Consider the following 22,309-nt stretch of genomic DNA (forward strand, 5'->3'; position numbering starts at 1 on the left):
TGGAATTTACTAAAAATGCTGCAAAAGTACTAATACCAGTTATTATAAAACAAGCTAAATTAAAAATATTAACTTATAAAAATGGAATAGTAAAAAAATAGTCAAGAGGGTTATAAATAATAAAGAGTCTCTAAAGCAAATGTAGTATTCTATGTACCCTCCCTGACCTGCAGAAATGGGAGTGGGTGGGGGTGGGGATTGGTAAGGTATATACACATATAATACCTTAATAAAAAATAAATAAATAAAGATGAGGAGATTGAAAGAAGAAAAAAATAATCCAAGAAGCAGTCCAGCCTCTGTCCAGAGTCCTGGGACCCATACATTCAGAAGACCACTGGGGTGTACTGAGTGCAGAAGTAGGGTAATGGGCGAGGGGGGATGTCCCTGAGTTACATCAATAGGCAAATATCCACCAACTGGTAGGCATGTAAAATACAACCCCCCAAAATGAGTGACCCTGACCAAAGAGGCTTATCCTGATCACTGCAGTCTCAAGAAATCAGTTAAAAAGAAGCGGAGACCGAGCAAGACTCACTGATGAAGTACATCCGCTGCATAGTGACCACAGAAAAGCAGGGAGATCCAGAGAAACTCTTCTGAGCGACATAAAAGTATTAGCTATAGAGGTGATTTGCTTGCACACAGGCAGTCATTTCAAACCCAGTAAATGAGAGAGACCCCAGCACAGATGTCCTCGTGGGGATGCAGACTGAGGTGCTGCATGGCTCCTTGGACACACCAGGCTGCCCGCAGCACAGGGCGAGGTCACAAACTGGAGCAATACTCACAGCCATGCTCAAGCTTCAAGGATATAGCCGAGATGCCCATGGCTGTTGCCATGACCACTGTTTCCCAGTGGAACAACTGTCGTGTCAACTAAGAACTGCAGGGAAGCCTTGTGAAGAACCCACTGTGCTTGGATCAGAAGTTTGAGACCTTTGTGTAGTGGACAAGATGCCCATAAATTTCTTTAATGAATCAGAGGCCTCTAAGTCTTTCCAACATGCTAATGCAGATTAGTGTGTCTACACAAGTGTAACATAGGACTCATGCACTGTTTAAACTGAGATGATTATATTTATAGATTTTAAAAAGTATATATGTTTTTATTGATTGTGAGAGAGAGGAAGTGAGAGATAGAAACTTCAATGAGACAGAAACATAATCCATAGGCTGTCTCCTGTACGTTCCCTACTGGGAATCAAGCCTGCAACCCTGAACTAGTGACCTCTAGGTTCATGGGTCAATGCTCAACTACTGAGCTACACCAGCCGGCCCATATTTAGAGATTTAAAACTTATATGAAAAATGGATAGGTGAAGGCCAACCTCTCATCTGCCAAGTCCAGGAAGGCTCCTGGGGCCATTAGGATGGCCACGCAGGACCAAAGTGCAGGGTCTGGACTTGAAGGAACAAGGAGCCACAAGCAAAGCGTTAAGTGTGGAGATAACAAGAAAATGGTCCAAGTGCAGCGAGCAAGAGTGGGACGAAGGGACAGGAGGGTGCATTTGGCTAGTAAAGCTCCGGAGATCAAGGTGAAGGTTTGTCACTCTTCTGTCTTTTTAAGGACGTGGTGCCATGTGGTCCAATACTTGCCATAGCCCTTACATCTTCGTAGTGGATGGTATCGCTTATCAATCCAAATAACCCTGAGCCTTGGCATTTCAATCTAGAATTACGACTTTGAATCTCATATAGCCATCGAAGAATGTCAGGTTATTTTCTGAGGGAAACCTACTGTGAGGATTTTCCCGGTGAGAGCCTGTTATGTGCTCGCCCCATACCAAGTGCCTGGAGTCAGTGATAAATCACACATCCCGGGCTCTGTAGTCTTGGAGCTGGCAGTCTAGGGGAGGAGGCAGAAATGGGGACCAAACAGTGATGCCAGTGAGCGACCGCTGACAAACTGCGACAGGGCCTGAAGGAAAGAGGGCGATGGCTGGGGGGACAGGCTGTGGGGGAGGAAGGACACCCCGTGTGGAGTGTGTCTGAGACCTACAACCTCAGCAGAAGTAGCGGGGAGGGGGAAGGAGCCAGAGGGAGGCAGGAGAACTGAGGCAGAACATTGCCTTCTGGGAAGAGCATTCCACAAACACCCCAGTGGGAGAGGCGGGGCCGCACGAGGCCCCGAAAGGAGGGCCTGCCACTGAGGCAGGAGGACAGGCCCTCAGAGAGGAAGCTGGGCTGTGGGTCTTCGGTGAGTGCAGGCCACGGACTGTGGCTTTTTATCTCATGAACACCAGGAAGCAATGTTAAAGCAGGCTTTAGGGCAGTTGTGAGGGAACGGGAATTCCCCTGAGAGTAGATCACTGTGGCCGAGGTGTAAGGATGGACATCCAGGGCAGAAAGGAGAAGGCTCATGAGTTAGGAGGCACCTCAGGTAGTGCAGATGACAGGGGCTTCCTCAGACCAGGGGGAGCACAGCAGAGATGGGGAGAAGAGGGGAGATTAAAAAAAAACCTAGCCCTAGTCGGTTTGACTCAGTGGATAGAGCATCGGCCTGCAGACTGAAGGGTCCCGGGTTTGATTCCAGTTAAGGGCACATGCCCAGGTTTTGGGTTTGATCCCCAGTAGGAGGTGTGCAGGAGGTAGCCGATCAATGATTCTCTCTCATCATTGATGTTTCTATCTCACTCTCCTTTATTCTTTGAAATCAGTAAAAATATATTTTTTAAGAAAAGTCTAGGATGAAAACTGAAAAGGCTGGTGATGAAGAGGGGTGCTCCAGGTTGGATCCCAGCTGTCTGACCAGATCCTTGGGGTCTAGATGACTTCCAAAGGCAAGGGCTGATGACAGCAGAAAGATTAAAGGACTGAAGGTTCCAGGAAGGTCCAGAAGCCTCGAAAGGATTCTCATTTTGATACTGAACAAGCTAAGAACATGCAGGTGATCATGAAATGAAACAAACACAGCAACATTTTTCATAAATCCCTTGGCAATGTCATTGGAACATATGACTGTTACAGTAATAGTGGCACAGAAAAGCATTGCACATTTGAACCAAACTAGGAGTTTTATTGTGCGACTGTGTGACATCAATTAGCTTAGTAAAATTTGTAAATAATGGGAATGGCCACTGCAGTCCAAAGCATTATCAACTACTTTCATTTTGACATTGGTGATTACTTGCCATCTATGCCTAGGTAGTATTTCAAAGGACTTTTTGTAGAAACTATTTACTCATTTCCAAATTCAATAATTAAGAAATGCTTTTAGGTAATAAGAGAAATGAAGCTGAGGGTGCGGTGGGAGTAGGAGTAAAATACTTAAGAACAAAAATTATATTTATTCCCCCAACCATATTGTGTTAGAAACTCAAACTACAAGGCTTAAAATAACTACTTCGCCAGGAATAGACCAAGCCCAGATGCCAACTGAATCCAGCTTCCATGACTCCTACTAACCAGACACGTTTATTCTGAATTTGGGAGCCCACCCCACTGGGGAAGGCCAGGATAAGGTTTAAAACTGTGAAGGACCATGGCTGTAGGTTCACGCACAGCTGTTTGACATGCGTGTGCAGGCATACATACACAGTGTTAGCAGGAATGAATTTAAATTGCTTTCAATTGTGATCCGTGGAGTAAATGCAATGAATCTGAAAATTTAACTCTTGGTCTTTAGGGCGGGACTAACAGTCTAACAGTAGATCATTCCAAAAAGATGGCTAGTGTGTACAATAGGGAAAACCAGGAAGGTAAGCATGGAAATGTTCATGGAATAGAACGGAGAACTGGGAAGGGAGCTTAGAAATCAGTCCAGTCTCCTCCTCCTCCATGGAAAAATCCTTCTCCTAAATCCCTGAATGTTGAACTAAGTCTAATTTATAGATTATAGTAATAAAATCTGAGTTTCTGCTGACATCTTTCATGTGGTATCCCGGTAGGAGAAGGAAGAACGGAGAATGGAAAACCAGGGCTGGTGCCAGACCCCAGGGAACTGGACTCAGCACAAAGTGCAAGGGAGGCTTCTTCTCCAGCAGCCTCTACTTCCTGGTTCTTTTAAATGTGGGAAGTGACGTGTGGATAGCAGCCCTGCGTGGCAAAGTGAGCAATAACATTTTTTTTTTTTCAGAGAAAGGGAGAGGGAGAGAGAGATAGAAACATCAATAATGAGAGAGAATCACTGATGCGCTGCCTCCTGCACAGCCTCCACAGGGGATTGAGCCTGCAAACGGGGCACGTGCCCTGACCGGGAATCGAACTCTGACTGCCTGGTTCATAGGTCAATGCTCAATCACTGAGCCACACCGGCCATGCCATTAGCAACATTTAAGGATAATTCTTTAGTGCTCTAAAACTGAGTGACAGGCCATGTGTGGTTAGCCACATGGAGGGCTGAGGGTCCATGCAGCCAAGTGCACAGCGACCTTATGGCCACCCCAAGAGGTCCCAGCTGTGACTTTAGAGTCATTCCACATGCAAACTCTTATTTAAAAGTCAAGGTCAGAACCTCTGATACTAAATTAACTACCTAAAACCTTCATTCTAGTGAGATCATACAGACTTATATCACAGGAGACTCCTTTTCTCATTGGATTCACAAACATTTACATTTGATGTACCGCAGAGTGAATGAATGGACTGGAGGCATCAGCCAGTTCTGAGAACACTGACTGACCCTAGTCCATACTTACCTGAGCTATGACATCGGAGATTGAGGCACACCCCACCAGGAAGCTGTATTTGTGTTTTAGGAGAATGCCGGCATGGGTCCATGCCTGCCAGAAGAAAAAAAATTTGGCATGAGATACACCTTTGGGATTATATTATTTCTGGTTGTTGTGATGCACTGGGCATACCTGGAATAGGTTTTATACCCCCTAAAACCTCTTTAGTGTAGGCTGGTAACTCTTTGTTTGGTAAAATGTCTATACCTGGGCCTGGGGGCTACATCCCTGTTAGATTTTTAAGAGGAATTAGTGGCTGCACAGCATTTATCTCATACCAACTGTATGCAGACTAGTAGTATACTGGTTAGGGTCTTGTGCCTGGTGGGAGAGCTGGGCAAACACCAAGAATAGAGGAATCTCTCTCTCTCTTTCTCTCTCAAAGCCGCCAGAACCACAGAGCAGCAGACCATCATAATGGGGCTCAACTTGGTTCTGAGTTACCACTGTCATTACTGGTTCTCACTGATTATTAAGGTCCCACTGTTTCCTTCTCTTCAAGTTTGGGCGGGATCTGATCTACCACTTTGTGCCTTTGAGGGAAGGAAGAGGAAGGTCCTTTAAGGGCAGTAGACAATGAGAAGTGCAGGGGACTGCAGGGTTGAAGTTCATGATAGGATCAGTTCAAGGATCATCTTCCAAACCTGGAAAGGCCGACCTGGCCTGACACAGAAACGACATCTCATCTGAGCTAAATGATTTTACATAGCAGCTGCCACATCTACTTCCTTCCTCAGCTTCTGGGTCCTAAGGTGCCGAATGTGAAAAGAAATGCACACTGTAGATAACATTTGCAAATAGCCTCAGGGCTATATTTGTTGACCAAAAGCCATCTGGATGATAAGCTTTGTGGTTTTCAAATATTATCTCTCCAACTAATATATCAGGGCCATGCTGAAGGTGTGTGTGTGTGTGTGTGTGTGTGTGTGTGTGTGTGTATGTGTGTGCGCGCTGGGGGAGATAACCTGCTCTTTCTACATGTTCATTATTTATTTATTTATTTATTTTTTTTATTAGAAATCTCTTACCTTTGGTGTCTTTTTGGGGAAGTGATAGATGAAACAAGGAAGAAAAGGGTACTAATCATATTTTGGTGTTATACTAAGTGTTAGAAACTCTACTGTTGCAAATAAACACAGCTGAAGGAAAGTGGAATACAGAGTGACTAAGAGTTTGCAATTCATTTTTGTTAATAGTCCCATTTCCTGAATTCACTGTGTGACTTTAATTCTCGGTGTTTACAGAGTCCCATGCAGACAGTGGGCAGGCATAGAGCAATATCCTGGACTCTGTCTGGGATGCGAGGCTGTCACTTCATTCAGCTCTGACTGATTTGAAAGTACTGTGGGGCCGAAACCCGTTTGGCTCAGTGGTAGAGAGTCGGTCTGCAGACTGAAGGGTCCAGGGTTAGATTCCGGTCAAGGGCATGTACGTTGGTTGTGGGCACATCCCCAGTGGGGGGTGTGCAAGAGGCAACTGATCGATGTTTCTCTCTCATCGACATTTCTAGCTCTCTATCTCTCTCCCTTTCTCTCTGTAAAAAAAAATCAATAAAATATATTTAAAAAAAAAAAAAGGGCATGTACCTTAGTTGCGGGCACATCCCTGGTAGGGGGTGTTCAAGAGGCAGCTGGTCGATGTTTCTCTCTCATCGACGTTTCTAGCTCTCTATCTCTCTCCCTTCCTCTCTGTAAAATATCAATAAAATATATTAAAAAAAAGAAAAAGAAAAAAGACAGTACTGTGAGGCCACAGTGAGCCAGCAGGGATACCTTGGGAAACCTGGTTCTATGGGTCCCAACACATTTGCTTTTCTATTTTTTTCTGGTTATGTGTCAACCTGATGATTAAAGAAAATAAAATCTAGATATACGTGTTCAAATGGCTAAATTCTCCCACTTAAATGAAGTCATAACAATTGAGAATCAGAATCTTCGCATCAAACCTTAAGAGTTTAATAGTTAAGGCTACCCTGCAAACTTATAGAAAGCCGTTATTGATCTAACTGTAGGCACACCAAGACTTTTGGTAACATCTGAGAAGATGGGCCACATGTATATTTTATGTTGTTTCATCTTCCATAGATTTGGGGCTGCTGCCTCACCCTAATACAGATATCTCCTTACCTCAGTTGTCTGATGAAAATAAAACCTGAGGTAGGGATGGTAAAAACTGTACTGATCTTCATATTTTTAAGTCTCCTTGCAACGGTAATTTAAAATGAAGCCCAAAGAAAAGACTTATTTTTTAGCATTGGATATGACTGACATATAGATACACATATATATGTTTTTTGCTAAGTCTCCTTTAAGTCTATAATACAGATGGATGGAAGGAAAACATTGCATGAGAATTTTTCAGAATCCTGACAAAGAATTTAATCTATGGAAATGAGCTGCCCTTAGCTAATGTGGTAAAACTGGTGTTTAAAGGAATGAAATCCTATCAGTATATTAAAGAGATTCTTACACTAAAAAGCTTTAGGTATTCATACCACACAAGTGGTACATTTATCAGAAAGCTATCCTGATCCCCCATATCCTGAATATATCAGAATAGAAGTTCATATTTCAATCAAAATTTTCGAATGGGCTCTCTTGCTGCCTGCCACAATTTACTGCAAGTACAGACACTTCTCATAAAATACACTGACAAGATGGACTGGTTTACTCAATGGTCAATTGGAACCTTTCTCATTACTGGATATAAAATTGTGCAGCCACTATCGAAATCAGTTTGATGATTCCTCAAAAAATTAACAAGAGAATTGGTATATGATCCAGCAATTCCACTTGTAGGTGTCTCCCCCAAAGAACTGAAGCAGGGACTGGAAGAGATATTTGGACACCCATTCATAGCAATATTATGCACAATAACCAAAGGTGGAGGTAACCAAACGTCCATTGATGAATTAATATACAAAATGTGAAGTATACATATAATGAAATATTATTTGGCTTGAAAAGGACATTTCGACACATGCTGCAACATGATGAACTCTGAAGACATTATTTGAAGGCAAATACTGTATGACTCCACTTATATGAGGTCCCTAGAGGAGTCAAATCATAGAGACAGAAAGTACAAGAGTGGTTGCCAGGGGCTGGGGAGGGGCATGGGGAGTTTAGTGGGGACAGAGTTTCAGTTTTACAAGATGAAAAGAGTTCTGAAGATTCACAATTGTGTGAATGTACTGCACGCATAAAAATGGCTAAAATGCTAAATTTTACATTCTGTATATTTTACCACAGTTAACACAAGCCAGCCATCTTCCCTACTCACCATCGCATCCATGAAAGGGAAGGCAGCAAGATAGAGGAAGGCCCTTCTCGTTTTGCTCCCCACAGACTCGTCCACATGGTGCAGTTTATTGATGATGTAGTAGCCTAGGTCACTGTAAGCTGCAAACATACAGAGTGATATTTAGAAAAACGTTATCTTTATATGCTTTTTCTCTCAACAGTTTAAAAACAATTTTAAATGTAATATATATATATATTTTTAATTAGGAAATTTGGATGAACAAAAAGAAGAAAACCATCCCCAATCTCATCCCTCTACCTGGTGAAAGGTGGGAGTCATGGTGAATTCTCTGGGCTCTAATTGCTCAGTTCTTTTATGGGGGGTTGTGGTGAGAGGGTGTGGTGTATGCATGTGTGTTTTAAGAGAAAATGTGATCATCCTACCTAATAAAAGAGTAATATGCAAACTGACCACACCTTCACTTCACCCAAGCCACGCCACCAGCCAATCATGGTGAGTATGCATATTAGCCCAACCAAGATGGTGGTTAATTTGCATATCAAGAGAGTGTAGAAAGAAGCCAAGCACTGCAGAAGGGAGTGAAGCTGTGGAGAAGCAAGCAAGTGGGGCAGGGGAGAAGAAAGGGAAGCAGGTGGGGCAGGGGAGAGTGCAGCAGGAAGCCCTATTGCAGGAATCTTCCTGCAACAGGCTACTAGTCCTATATAATAAAAGGGTAATATGCAAATTGACCCTAATGGCAGAACAATCAGAATGACCACTGGACCAATCACTATGAGGTGCACTGACTACCTCTTGGTTCCTTTCCCCAGCCGGTAGGCTCCGATTGCCTGATGGCCACCATTGCAGGGCTGGGGCCAGCGAGTGGGCAGGAACATCCGACCCCTTTGTCCCTTCCCCTGGCTGTCAAGCACCGATCGCCTGATGTCTAATGGGGAACAGGGGTGAGTGGCAGCGGGGGGGGGGGGGGTGGGGGGCGGGGGGGGGCGGGGCTGATTGCAGGCAGCTGGGGAAGATGGCCCTGATCGCAGGCCAGGCCTAGGGACCATACTTGTGTACAAATTTTGTGTGCCGGGCCTCTAGCACTTACATACACTCTTTTGTAAACCATGAATACCTTTTCCTGACATGCTTCTACATTTTCATGGTTGCACTGAATTTCTTTCTGTAGGTATACTTAAGTGTCAACGTACTCAGTCTCCTATTATTGTACATTTAGGTGGTTTCCATTATTTGATATTATAAAAGAAGGCTTGATGAATAGGTTTGGAGCTCAAGGTTTAAACATACTCTTAATCATTTACTAAGAGAAAATTCCTAGATGTTACTATGCCTTCTCAGAAAAAATTTTATAGTTAGCTTTTCAGCATTAGCTATCCATTTTGTTTTATTTGGGGGCGGGGGTGGGGTGGGAGGAAGAGTGTGGCAACCTTGGGGATAGCTCTGCTGGTGGAGAAATGGTATCTCTGAGGTGCTTTTAAAGTCCCTCCGACACCAGGACTTGTGACCAGTGTGTGACTGGAACATAATGGCACTTAACTAACGTGGGCTGAATGAATGTGCAGGTGCCAGCTAGGCACAAAGGGAAGACAGAGGAAGGTCTTCCTCCTGTGTTCGCTAGGCATTCCGACGGACAGGATCAGCGGGGGTGAAGTAAACGATTACGTGTTTTCTTCCTCACGGATTCACGTTTAGACAAGCCAGGAAGATGATCATCTTTGTGTTTTTCACGGTGTTTTACATAGCGCTTTCACAGGAGTGCCCTGCTATCTTCGTTCTTTTCTAAATATGAGCATTCATGCACTTGACAACCACAGAAGCTGCTTTGAAAGCAGAAAGGAGAGAGAATGCAGCGAGAGTCTCGCTTCACGAGAAACAATAAGCCGACCCCTTCTCCCCCCCCCCCCCCCCCCAAAGCTTGGGGACAACTCATTACCACATTAACTGGTGAAAAGAAATGTCTCTTCATCCTTTGTCAGGACTCCTCTTGAACTACAGGGATTAGGTGAGGACTTAGTGAGGTCTATAGGATGACATCAAGGGTATTTAAATGCATACTTGGCGCAGAGGTGCAAGTCTGTGATTACAGGGGGTGGAGGCCGGAAGGGCTAAGCCATTAGGGAAGGCAAAAGCAGGAGGAGAGGCTGAGTCTTCCGAGGAGGGGCCGTGGGGAGGGTCCATAAGGTGGGCTGCCAGGTGAACAGAGGTGGCAGATGTGGAATGTGGCAGGGCCAGCAGGCCACTGAGGCAGCAAGAAGATACATCTGGGAAGGGGGAGGGGGATGTCATGTGGCAGAAAGAGGGTGTGAAAGTGGGATTAGTTACATGCAAGGGATGAAGAAGGAAGGAGGCAGCTTCTTTGTCTGAATCAGAACGTGAATTAGAGAAGCATGATGGAGGCATGCAGACCTGAACTAAGCTGGTGGGATCACAAAGTAACATGATATATTTTATCATGCCAACTGTCTAGGTTAGGTGCTGAATCTTGGGAATTTCATCTCAGAATCGATTGCTGCTGCTGTTTATCTGTACGTGTGTTTTCATTCATTCAGGAAACGTCCCCCGGGACCGGCAAGCAGTTGGTGCTGACCCTGCCCACACCACTGCCCCACCCTGGCAGAGGCCGCTGGCCACACACAAGGCAGTCAGGCTGGCGAGCAGAGCGGCATGATGCCAAGTGCAAGAGGCCAGCGCTGGCTATGAATAGCGCAGGAGCTAGAATTCCCTGCTAAAGGTTAGAGCCGATATAAAACGCCAGCCGAGCGGACTTGGCTGTACAGCCAAAGCTGGGGCCGCACAACGGTGACAGGCTGAGATCTGGAGGGTGATGGTGTGGCTTGAGCTGTGTCCCCTCCCAATTCCCTTGTTGAATCCTAGCCCCTGTCCTCAGAATGTGACCTTAATCTGGCAACAGGGACCTTGCAGATATAATTAACTACAGTGAGGTCATACTGGAGTAGCGTGGGCTCCCAACTCAATAGGATTGGTGCCCTTCGCACTTGGACAGAGATAGACATGCACAAGGGAACGCCACGTGAACGAGGAGAGAGAGATCAGGTGATGCAACTGGAGTGGGGAGAGGCCTGGACAAGTGGCCCTCACGGCTCAGAGAGAACCAACCCTGTGACACCTGGATCCTCTCGCCTCCAGACCGGGGAGGCAGCCCATTTCTGTTGTTGAGCTGCCCAGGCTGCACTACTTCGTTAGCACACGGGCGGCTCCTCAGAAAGGGAGAGAGTTTTTTCCTGGGAGACTCCAGGGCAGCGGCAGGAGAGATGGGACCTGTGCTGAGAGCGGGCATATGTTTGCTGTGTGGCCTGGGAGGGTAGAGCTCAATGCGAATGGGCTGCTCGGCCTTGGTAAATATTCCTGCTCATGTTAGGACAGTGTGACTAAAACAGCAAAGGCAGGCCTTTCTGCAGGGTGATGCAGGAAACATTTAAAGCTTGCTGGGTCTGAGGCTGATGGTGCTGAGCCCAGCCCCGCTTCCTGCTGCCAGCAGGGTCCTCTCATCCCTGCTGTGAGCAGCTGCAGCTGGTGCTGAGCCCTCCAGGGTCCCCGGTCCCCACCCCCATACCCCCACCCCACCCCCATTCTTAGGGACTGATGGGTTCAAGGCTGCCTTTGCTTCCCTTCCCTTCTTTTCCTCCTTTGGGAGCTAGAAAAATTTGGAGGTCAAGAAAAGCTTTTTCTCCTTTTTTTTTCTTTCTTTTTTTCTTCCTTCCCTCTACTCCTCCCCTACACAGAGAAGAAGAGACTGATCATAACTGCAAAGTTTGTTTCCCCCTTGTGAGCAGGGAGAGAAACCCGAGCAGCTGTCTTTGCCGCCCCCCCTCCCTCCCCAGCCTGTGCCTGGAGCTGTTTGGGCTATGCTGTTGGCTGGGGGTAATTTGTTTAAAGGGCTTTACACGGAGTCCCTAATCACCAGGTTAGCTGCCTCAATAACATCGGAGTAACCTTCAACTTCTCTACACTGCCTTCCCTAGATTGCTCTGTAACAGCTTGTAGTCCTTATGAAGAGCGGAACTGTTAAACAGGAAAATTGAACAAGGTGTTTAAGCAGATGTAAATGGATTTCCTGCCGGGGCCGCAGTAAGGGGACATGGGCCTGACCTGTTTACAGGTCGGCAGCTTTGACTCTGCCCAAACAAGAAGACACCAGAGGGCCCATCCAAATCCTGGCTCCTCTGACCTCAGCCTGCCAGGGTCATGGATCCTTTCCAGAATCAGTGGCTCGCAAGCTTGTTCATCCAGTAATTACCCAGCCCTTGTTGCAAAAGGCCATGAAAATTAATATTCACCAAAACAAGTCTATATACCTGCATTTCCCCATGGAATCGAGCAGAAAGCCCTCCTCCCATTTTAAGAACAGGGTAATATGTGTATTTCCAAGAGGCAAATTTGAGAAACCTTATTTTAACTCAAATCCCCAAGTTCAAAGCTTGAAAGTCTCACTGCTGATTGGCCCACTATGTTCTGTTTATTAGACATAGCAGCTGGTAACTTCACTCTTGTGTCTCTAATGTATCATTTCCAAAGTGGTGTGTTTGCATGACTAATATTGAAATCACTTTAACAAAAGTGGTTGAATGACTTCTGTATGTCAGGCAGTGTGCCACATAACATATAGCTGTACAGAGTCCAGTCCTCTGCATCAGGCTGGGTCACAGACATATGATCAGCTCATCCATATCTGCACTGTGCAACATTCATCTGGAAGATATGGGGATGTGAGGTACAAAATTGCCCAGGCCTTGGACAGGTAGCATAAACTTATATACAAAGTAAGTAAAGTTAATGTGGCATATTAATACAAAAACAACAATTCTATCTCACTGGCATCAAGACATGGAAGACAGGGCTTTGTAATGATTTTTGTATAATATCTGCTTTTCTCTAGAGAACATGCCTTAGTACGGTATGTCTGGATTCCCAGATCTAGCCCAGTGTTTGCCACATAGGAGGTACGCATTATATATTAATTAAATAAATTCATGAATCCATTATCCCAAAGAGGTGATTGGGACAGACTGCAAAAATGTCCCCGCTGACTATTTAGACCAGCTTCCAGTCACCTGACAGCCCCCCAGTGAGCCCACCAAGATCAGCAGAGCCTGCGCCTATCAGCTGACCAGAGGCATGAGCACAGCCATGTCCAAAAGAACTACCCAGCCAACCCATCGTCTGGTGAGCAAGAATACATGCTTGTGTTATGAATCACTGAATATAGGGGTGGTTTGTTCTATAGCAGTAAGTTGTAAGACTGTACTGAAACTGCCCGTTCATTCCAAGCCCACTCATTGGTTTAAATTACATCAATTTGTAGCAATTCACCATTTTGAGGGATGCCTTATGATCCATGAATAATAGAAAAATTTGTTGCCAAGGGAAGACTGAGAAACAGAACCACTGTAGAAATGACTTCACTTGTTCATGGCAAAACTGTTGTTGCTCTGAGCTCTGCTGACCGCCCAGGTGGTTTAGGTCATGGGAGAGGCTTACAGGTCGTTGTTGAGAATAGACGTGTAAAGAAATAAATCTATAGCTGTGGTTTCTACATCTATGTGAAGTAGGGAGTCAGGTAACACTAAATTCCTGCAGGTGAGAAGAGTTGGCCATGAAACTGAAAAACTGCACAACACTCGGGTATTGTTACAATCATGAGCCACCTTTTGGAATTTTACAAGACTAGAGCAAACTATTAATTTAGAGCACTGGGTCAAATTCTTGACTCTATCTTATATCAGAGAGAAGGGAAAAATTAGAAAAAGTTGTGCTGAAATACAACTCACGCATTCAGAGCCAGTGAAGCAACGACTCACTCCCTGTAGGAGGCTTTTCAAACCAACCCCCGAGAGAAGGAATCGCTTCCTCCTCCATGCTCACATGTCCTCATAGAAATGCTACTGAAAAGCTGGAAGATCTTGCCCCAGCCTGTTTGGCTCAGTGGACTGAAGGATTCCAGTCAAGGGCAAATGCCTAGGTTGTAGGCTTGATCCCTAGTAGGGAGCAGCTGATCAATGATTCTCTCTCATTATTGATATTTCTATCTTCTCTCTCCCTCTCCCTTCCACTCTGAAATCAATATAAAAAATATATTTTTTAAAAGTTAAAAGAAAAACTTATGATCTTGATTAAAAAATAAATTCATTAAGGCGATGAAAATAGCACCCCAAGGGGAAAGTTGAAGACCATTAGGCTAGTTTCACCTGAATGAAAGAATGTAGAGAAGATAGGTTTCAAGCCTGGATCCCCTGGTTTGTATTTCCACTCTGTGAGTTAAGCCTGGTGAGTTTGTGATATATATATATATAGCTTTTAATGATATATATATATATATATATATATATATATATATATATATAGCTTTTTATTATATATATATATAGCTTTTTATGCTTCCTGCAGGCCCCTCAGGAGCCAAGCATGAACAGAGTAGATATTCATTTCCATATCAGTCCAACTAAGTATCATTAGGAAGATGGCCTGAGAACCCACAATGACTTTTGAGTGCCATGTATTGGGAATATTTGCCTTTTTGGTTTATCTATGTCACTGTTCCCCTGCCACAAGCATAGCTATTCAAGAAGTGATTACTAAAAGAAAAATGTAAGTAACTGTTTTCAGCATGCCTAAGACGTGAACATGGGTTTAACTGTCTATGTAGGTGACACATAAAGTAGATTCTGAATGGGGAGGATGTTTATTGATGGTAGAAAAATAGTTTTGGAAAAGGTTGGGGATAGTGACAGGGCAACATGCCGTCAGGAGCCTGTGGTCAAGTCAGTGGGAAACAATAAATGAACAAGCCCCAGGTATGGAAAGGCTAATGGGGTTACTAAAAAAAGAAGGAGGAAGGAAGGGGAGCAAAGATGTTTGATGCAGGGACAGCAGAAGGCAAGAGTGATTAAAGGGTTAGGCAGAAAAGTGAAATGAGGCCAACAAACTAGAAAGAGGGCAAATCATTAAAATCTGAGTTTTGAGTACTCAGAAGAAACTGACATGTGCTTTCTCAGCAATTGGAGAAAGCATCTGTTTGGTGGAAGAAAAAACGCTAAGATCATAAAAATATTAAAAGTGGAAAAAAACCGACTGCTAAATATATCTGGTAAGTAGAACCATTTTGGGGCAAATTTAAGATTTTATTATTCTATTCTAAAATGGAAAAACTTAGATTTAACTTGGAAATGATATTGACGTTTTTCTTCATGACCACATGCTCCTCACAACAGTTTCAATGGCACAGGTGAACACTTAACTTTTCTCTCCCATATTTACTAACAGCTACTACTAATAAGCTATTCCTCCCAAAAGTCTTATTCAACCATGACTGAGACCGAGTGGTAGGTTCATTCAGAAATCCATACAGAAACACTAGTAGCAAAAAGGAACAAATTTACCTGCTTAGACATATGTCATGTATGGAGTTTTCTCAAATACTTATGTCATTTTTGAAAATGGCCCAGATCAAATCTAGCTGCAGAAGTTTTCTTCAAAACTTAGGGCATATATTGGGGCGTGATGGTGACCTCCTCTCAACCCATGCCCTGAAGCTCTGAGCCCAAATTAAATGGTGAATATCAACACTTTGGCCGAACATTTGGCCCATGAGTAGCATCTTCCCCACTGCTTTTAGCTCAAAATTCTCTGCTACATTAAAAAGGCAAGACACAAAGACACCCCCCCCCCCCCCCCCCCCCCGCCATTTCCTTTCAGATTCGCAGTTATGGGAGTAAGCATTAGCTGCCATCTGAGTACACTGCAAATGGCTTGGGTTAATCTCCTCCTCCTTCATTCAACCAGTGCTGGTTTAAAGGTACACAAGGGGTTTCTGAAGTGTCATTTGAAGGTTCTGGGCAACTGGGTCCAATACATGTGCCATTCAATTTTTATACCAGGTAAGCTAAGCTGTTTTAAAGCCATGAAGTTCTGAAATTATGGCCTCTGGGTTTTATCACCACCTAGAAGTAGACATAGACTGTGGCCCTAAAGGTAGGTGCTTTTCCAGGGTCCTGCTGAAACTGTAGGCACGTGACTATATATGTGATATGGCTTCCTTGTTGTTTCATGGAAAGAATGTTGTGCTCAAAGTATTTAGGCTTGTCTTTGAATAAAACAGAATAACAAACCCCTTTGGAAGAAGTTATTTTTAATATGTAATCTGTCATTTGTTCTCACTGCGGATAAGTGTTCATTTTAAATAACATCCTTGTATTCTAATTCTCCAGATTAAGTGAGTGTACAATAATGCGCATCTCTAACAAAAGCACCGGGCTCCTGTGGGCTTTACTGAATGCTGATCCCAGACCGCATCACTTGTTAATGAAATCTCTCCTTCTGCGGGAACCAGAGAAACGAAACTACAGTTTCCCAGAGAAAACACACAACATTCAAAAGGCAAACCACCAGGCCTTACCCCATCCATTTTCTTGAAGCAGGAGCACGAGCTCTATTAACCTCCGGCTCTTGAAATTTGAATGAGGAAGATTTAATAATTGCTGAAGAAATCACTTATTATAACACATACATTTAACTAGATGTAAAGAGATGAGAAATGACCAAAGCGAGGCCACAGCCTTACCTATGAGGGTGTGAAAGACGGCGGCGATGGCGCCGGCCACCACCATGCACAGGACGGCTTTGGTTCTGTCTCGCTTGCTGTTCACAAACACCAGGCCCACATTTTTAAAGTCACTCATGGGGCCCGTGAAGAACTTCATCAGGGAATAGGCCAGTCCGTAGCTGGCCAGCATCTCCACCGCATCCTCCTTGACAGCCGCGATGCCCCGGTTCAAGGCCTGCGAGGGGGAAGACAACACACAGACAGCATTAGAAAGCCCTTCTCATCTCCTGGGAATCACACTTCTAAAACAAAGCTCAACAGATCACGTTTCCATGGAAACGCTAAGCAGCTTATAGGGCAAATCTCACTGTAATTTCATAAAAGTTATTAGTTTTCATTTTCATCCATATTAGCTTCCGTCTGAAGTAGCTTCCTACAGGGGAGATGCCTGTCCATTAAAGTAATAAAAAAAAACACCCAACGAGCATTTTATGTTAATGTCAGAACATAATTCTAAGAAACTTTGGTTAAAAGCTTAACATATTAAATGTTATTTGTAGGCTGAATCTGTATAACAGTGATAGGCATTCTGGAAATGAGTCAACCGCTTTAGATGGAGTGGATAATTATTTGTTGTTTCTTTAAATGGAGGTGTGTGTGTGTGTGTGGGGGGGGTACATATCTACATGCATAACCTAAAATATTGTGCGTGCATTAGGTAGGTATCCTTCATGACCTAGAATGATTTCTGTGCTGTGAATAAAGGTGTCCAAGGAATTTATTATGCTACCAATGGATGCTATTCACCCGATTCTTACTATACTTTAACTTGAAATATATTCCTAAGTTCTGTGCAGACAGATATGAAAAGAAAATCATTAAACCAAATATACTGTTTTTAAATTATGCCTGCTCAACAAGATGCAATCATAGACTATTCTGATTGTATTAACCACCCTCCCTGAGGGCCCTGTGAGGCACCCAGGGCTGGGCCTGGTCAGGGTGGCATTTCCAAGCTAACTTTCCCATCAACTAGACAATAGATTACACTGGAAATGGTGGGAATGGGCGTCCAAAGAGAGAGAATTCTATTGTTTAACTGTTGCCAGTACATTGTCTCAGTCTGTATGTGTAGACAACTGACCGAGTAGAAGGATCAGCTTTCTGCAGAGTTCTATACTTCCAAAAAGTAGATGTTGTGTTTTAGAGCAGTTTTAGGTTCACAGTAAAACATAGAGGAAAGTACTGTTTCCATACAACTGCTGCCCCAGCACACACAGTCCCGTCCCCCCACCCCCGTCGACCTGTCAACATGCCCTACCACAGTAGGAGATTTATTACAATCAATGGGTCCACAATGGATGCATCGTTATCACTGAGAGTCCACAGTGCACACTGGGGTTTAACTTGGTATTATATATTCTAGGGGTTTTGGCAACTATGTAATGATATACATCCATCATCATATAGTTGAACATTCTATGCAAAGCACTTAGCAAAAAATGAATTTATAAGCAAGTGTCAACGTGCAAAATGATTTGAGAAAAATCTAGAATTAAAATGTATGATAGGCCCTAGCTGGTTTGGCTCAGTGGATAGAGCATCGGCCTGTGGTCCCGGGTTCAATTTTGGTCAAGGGCACATGCCACGATTGTGGGCTCGATCCCCAGTGTGGGGCATGCAGGAGGAAGCCAATCAATGATTCTCTCTTATTATTGATTTCTATCTCCCTCTTCCTTCCTCTCTGAAATCAATAAAAATCTATTTTTAAAAACATATATAAAAGCTACAGTAATTCAGTATCATTCTGTTTGTTTCTGGTAATTGTTTCCAATTATATCTCTAACCCTTCGGTGTCCCAACCAGATCCCCATACTGGGCAGTGCACCCATCCCCAGATATTATGAGTTGTCCACTAATGGCTCACAGCTGCCCTCAGCCACTTTGGGTAGGTTTAGCTACACTTGACTCCAGGCAGCATGGGGCCAATGACTGCCTCATGTGAGGGACCATTGTCTCAGTGAGGGACCATTCTGGCACAATTGGTGCTCCAGAGCCCCCCGTGGGACTAGGTGGAAGCAAATCTAAAGAGGAGACCACATCCTTACTTAATTTTAACTCCTCCCCACCGCCCACTGCTTCCCTCTCCTTCCGAGAAACTCACTCCCTAAGTCACTTGGACAAGAATTCCCCAACCCGGGGTCTGCTTCCATAGAACCCAACTCAGGACACCTTCTAATTACACTCCTCTCAGACGCTGAGAATTGTTATGGTTGGTTCTTTTTCCTTCTTTCCTTCCCAAAATTTATAGCTGTATATTGGTTTACCTTTCATTGCTGAAACGTTGGTTCAAATTTAAACGAACATATAACTTCGCACAAGTTTTAAAAGCATAGCAGAGGGCACCTAAATAATGTAGAGTTAGACTTCGTATGTGTCCATTGCAATGCTTTCTACTTGTACCGACAGTTCACTGACTGAGCCCGAAGCCCAGTGCTGAGGCAGATGAGAAGGAAAAGGGCATAGAAGCGACAGTGCTGTCCCCAACACTGAGTGTGAAAACTCCCCTTAGCTCACCATTTATGGTCATGTGAGGAAAGAACACTGGGTTTAGAGCCACACAGGCTGAGCTGGACTGGCTCCAATCACTAAACTACTGAGTGGCCTTGGCCAAGATCCTTATTCTTGCTGAAACAGCTCAACTGATCTTAGACTGGATACAAGCAGTGACTGGAGAAGGCACTAAAAGCAAGGATTTTTGCCTATTTTGTTTACCACTCTACACCCACCTCTTTTGCTACAGCACAAAAGTTCAAATATTTGTTAAATGAATGAGCTGTTTCCTACCAGGAACTTTAATGTTCATACTGGTTTTTATGAACTTAAAAAATATTTTATTAAGAAATATTACTTGTAAGATAAACCACTGGTTTAACATTTTTAGTGATCACATTAAATGTACATAGTGATTGGAAAACATATCCAGATTTTAAGAAATATTGAAATGCAAGGGAAAAAAGGAGCTTTAGGATTGAGGATATTAACATTATCAGCCTTTTTATTATTCCCATTTGTAGCAAGCATTTCCTCAAATTTGTTCACTTTCTTAAACTTCATAATTTTCTTCTGACACAGAAAAATTTATTGTGTAGTCGATCAATCATTTCATAGAGTTTCTTTCCATACTTAAGGACTCTGTATTCTGACCCGCCCACAGATAAGGAAATTTTGTTCTGGTTTATGGTTTCATTTGCACACTTAGCTTTTTAGTCCTCCTGGAACTTATTCTGTGAGATATGGCTTAAAATTAATTTTCTCAAAAATAGTTTATTTCTTGAATAGAACACTCAATACTCATTTATTTGGGATGTTTACTTATCAGTCATTCGTTATTACATGGTCTTCAGTCATCTACCGTCTACCTGTCTCATTTTGCTTACCCTGTTTTCCTTTATCGCCTGACATTACATTGTCTGTTTACTTGTTATTTGTTGTATTGTCTCTCTTGTGCATTTGAAAGCAAGTTCCATGGCCTAGAAAACTTTGTCTGGTCCATGCTACATCCAAAGACCTACAACATGATAGGGGGTCACATGACCAGTTTTTGAGAAAATGAAGTATAGTGGGCAAAAGCAGTATAAACATTTACTGAGACAGGTGAAGAAATAAAATGTGCTAATGAGCTGGGGACTCCCGAGAGGAGCTGATTCAGATGAACTAGATAAGAAAATCCCTCCACGAATGTGACATTTGAACTGAGTCCTGAAGAATAAGAATGAACCAGTTGAATGAAAAGCTAGAGGAAGGCACAGGTCTGCAGAGGGCTTAGAACAGAAGGGAGGCCAGTAAGAGAAATAGAGAGGGGGATAGGGTGAGTTTGGAAAAACAGGCCACTCGAGGTCATCCCAGGTCTTGGTGAAGAATGTGTGTTTTGTTCTAAGAGTGATGGGAAATCATTAATGGATCAGAGTAGAGGGTGGATAGAGGCTCACACTGGCTGTGGGGATAAAAATGGATTGGAGAGGGAAGAGCAGAAGCAGGAAGTCAAGAGTTTTGTGGTCACCTGGGAAAGAAAAGGCGCTGGCTTGGACTAGGGTGAAATAGAGGAGATGAAGAGAAGCAGAGTGCTTTGAGAGTTTTTCTTTTCTTTTCTCTCTTTCTTTCTTTTTTTTTTTTAGAATAAAAAATGGAATTGATGGTGGACTATAGGATGGACATAAAGAAAGGGGAAAAACCAAAGATGACTTGAATGTTTTGGCTTGAGTCACTGGTCAAATGGTGTAGCTATTGACTGGGGTGAGGAGACTGGGAAGGGAAGATTTGGGAGGAAAAAAGCAAGAGCTCTATTTGGGGGCCCCTGTTGAATCCTAGCGGAAAAGTCAAGCAAGATAGTTGGCTACATGACTGGAGTCCAGGGGAGAGATGTGGACTATGGACATAATACAGTATTGAAAGGCAAGAGTTAAATGAGATCATCTAGACAGAATACAGATTGAAAGGGGTCCAAGATTTAGTCCTATAGCACTCTAGGAATAAATTTAAACAGCTTCAGGATATGGCAAGCCTCCCATGTTACACCAGTGTTATAATTATGCTGTAGTTCAGCATTAATGAGCTAGCCTGTTCTGCCATGTTACCCCTGAACATGGGCTGCATCTCAAGCCAAGACTAGAAAGAAAAGTTGCTCTGGCTGGTAAAGAGGAAGAGCCACAGTCCTGAAATTCAGCTACACAAGTGTCTGAGATGTATTTAGAATGAATTAGGCCTCGAGTCAGAATACTGTCCCCAGAGAGTCAGAAGTAGGTTCACCTGCTGTCTACAAGCAAGTTTCTAAACACTCAGAAAGTGAACAAATATTAGATGAGAGCCATATCTAATAGTACTCCAACTAACTATTGTAAAAATAAAGCTGCTCTTCAGCCATGGGCTGGCCTGGTCCCTGATGGAATGGGATGGGGTCTTGTTCACACCCAGCCATGTATGTGGGACATCTGACTTAAAAACATACCGGGGTTCAGAAAGCATTTAGTGGGTCCTACATGCCTGAGTATCTCATAGTGTTTGCCAAGTTCATGGTGCTCTATTGTATGACACCGCTCCCCCCCCCCCCCCCCAAAGTTAGCAAATGACAGAATATTAAAAAGTGAAGAACAAAAAAAATACCCAACAACACAACTCCAGGGAAATGGCTAAAAAATCTCACATGTCATCTCTCTGGTATGAGCGGTCTTAGATCGTTAAACCCTAAGGGAGATTCTGATATTTCAAACTTGGGCTCTGGAAACCAGAAACATCTCTGTACTGCAAATGGAGATTCTTCAGACCAAGTGTCGCCAACTCACCTCCCATCATTTCATGCCATTGTTAACAGCAAGCATTCCTTGCTAGCTGGGAGGAATGCTGTGCTCCCTGGGGAACTGGTCCAGGGGGTGACATCTCCTCCCTGAGAGCAGGTCTGGGGCAAGCTTATCTTCTGTCTGGGAGATCTGTGAGGCTCTCCTTCTGTTTCTCCCACTCTCTCTTTTCTAATCCTCACTACTCTTCTCACTCTCTTGATTCCTTTACTTTCTCTATCTTGGTTCCTCCTATCTGTTCTTCCATACTACTCTAGCCTAGATTTTATGATCATCCCTTTAATCACACCCATGTCAATAATACCCACAACTTATTATCTGAAAACTCTCTGTTCTTGGAGTCATCAAATCATTTACCTATTCCATTCTTATCCGTATTTATAGACTTCTACTTGGACTTATATGGGGCTGAAATCAAACATATAACAACACAGACTGTGACCACAATACGCTCATAG

General features: G+C 43.6%; 2 protein-coding genes across 2 annotated transcripts in view; one reads left to right on the plus strand and one right to left on the minus strand.

Moving 5' to 3' along the window:
- The window catches only part of TRIO (trio Rho guanine nucleotide exchange factor), a 749,917-nt gene that overhangs the window by 432,026 nt on the left and 295,582 nt on the right, over nt 1-22,309 (plus strand). The window lies entirely within an intron of this gene.
- Nucleotides 1-22,309, minus strand: part of ANKH (ANKH inorganic pyrophosphate transport regulator) — a 110,478-nt gene that overhangs the window by 28,303 nt on the left and 59,866 nt on the right. Inside the window, exons 2-4 of the mRNA XM_084881649.1 lie at nt 16,516-16,732; nt 7,956-8,074; nt 4,641-4,724 (exon numbers count right to left, since the gene is read on the minus strand). Of these exons, the coding sequence (XP_084737775.1) occupies nt 4,641-4,724; nt 7,956-8,074; nt 16,516-16,732 (420 nt within the window). The remainder of the gene's footprint in view (nt 1-4,640; nt 4,725-7,955; nt 8,075-16,515; nt 16,733-22,309) is intronic.

Source organism: Pipistrellus hanaki (genome assembly GCF_964339955.1).
Source record: "Pipistrellus hanaki genome assembly, chromosome: 4".
Lineage (NCBI taxonomy): Eukaryota > Metazoa > Chordata > Mammalia > Chiroptera > Vespertilionidae > Pipistrellus > Pipistrellus hanaki.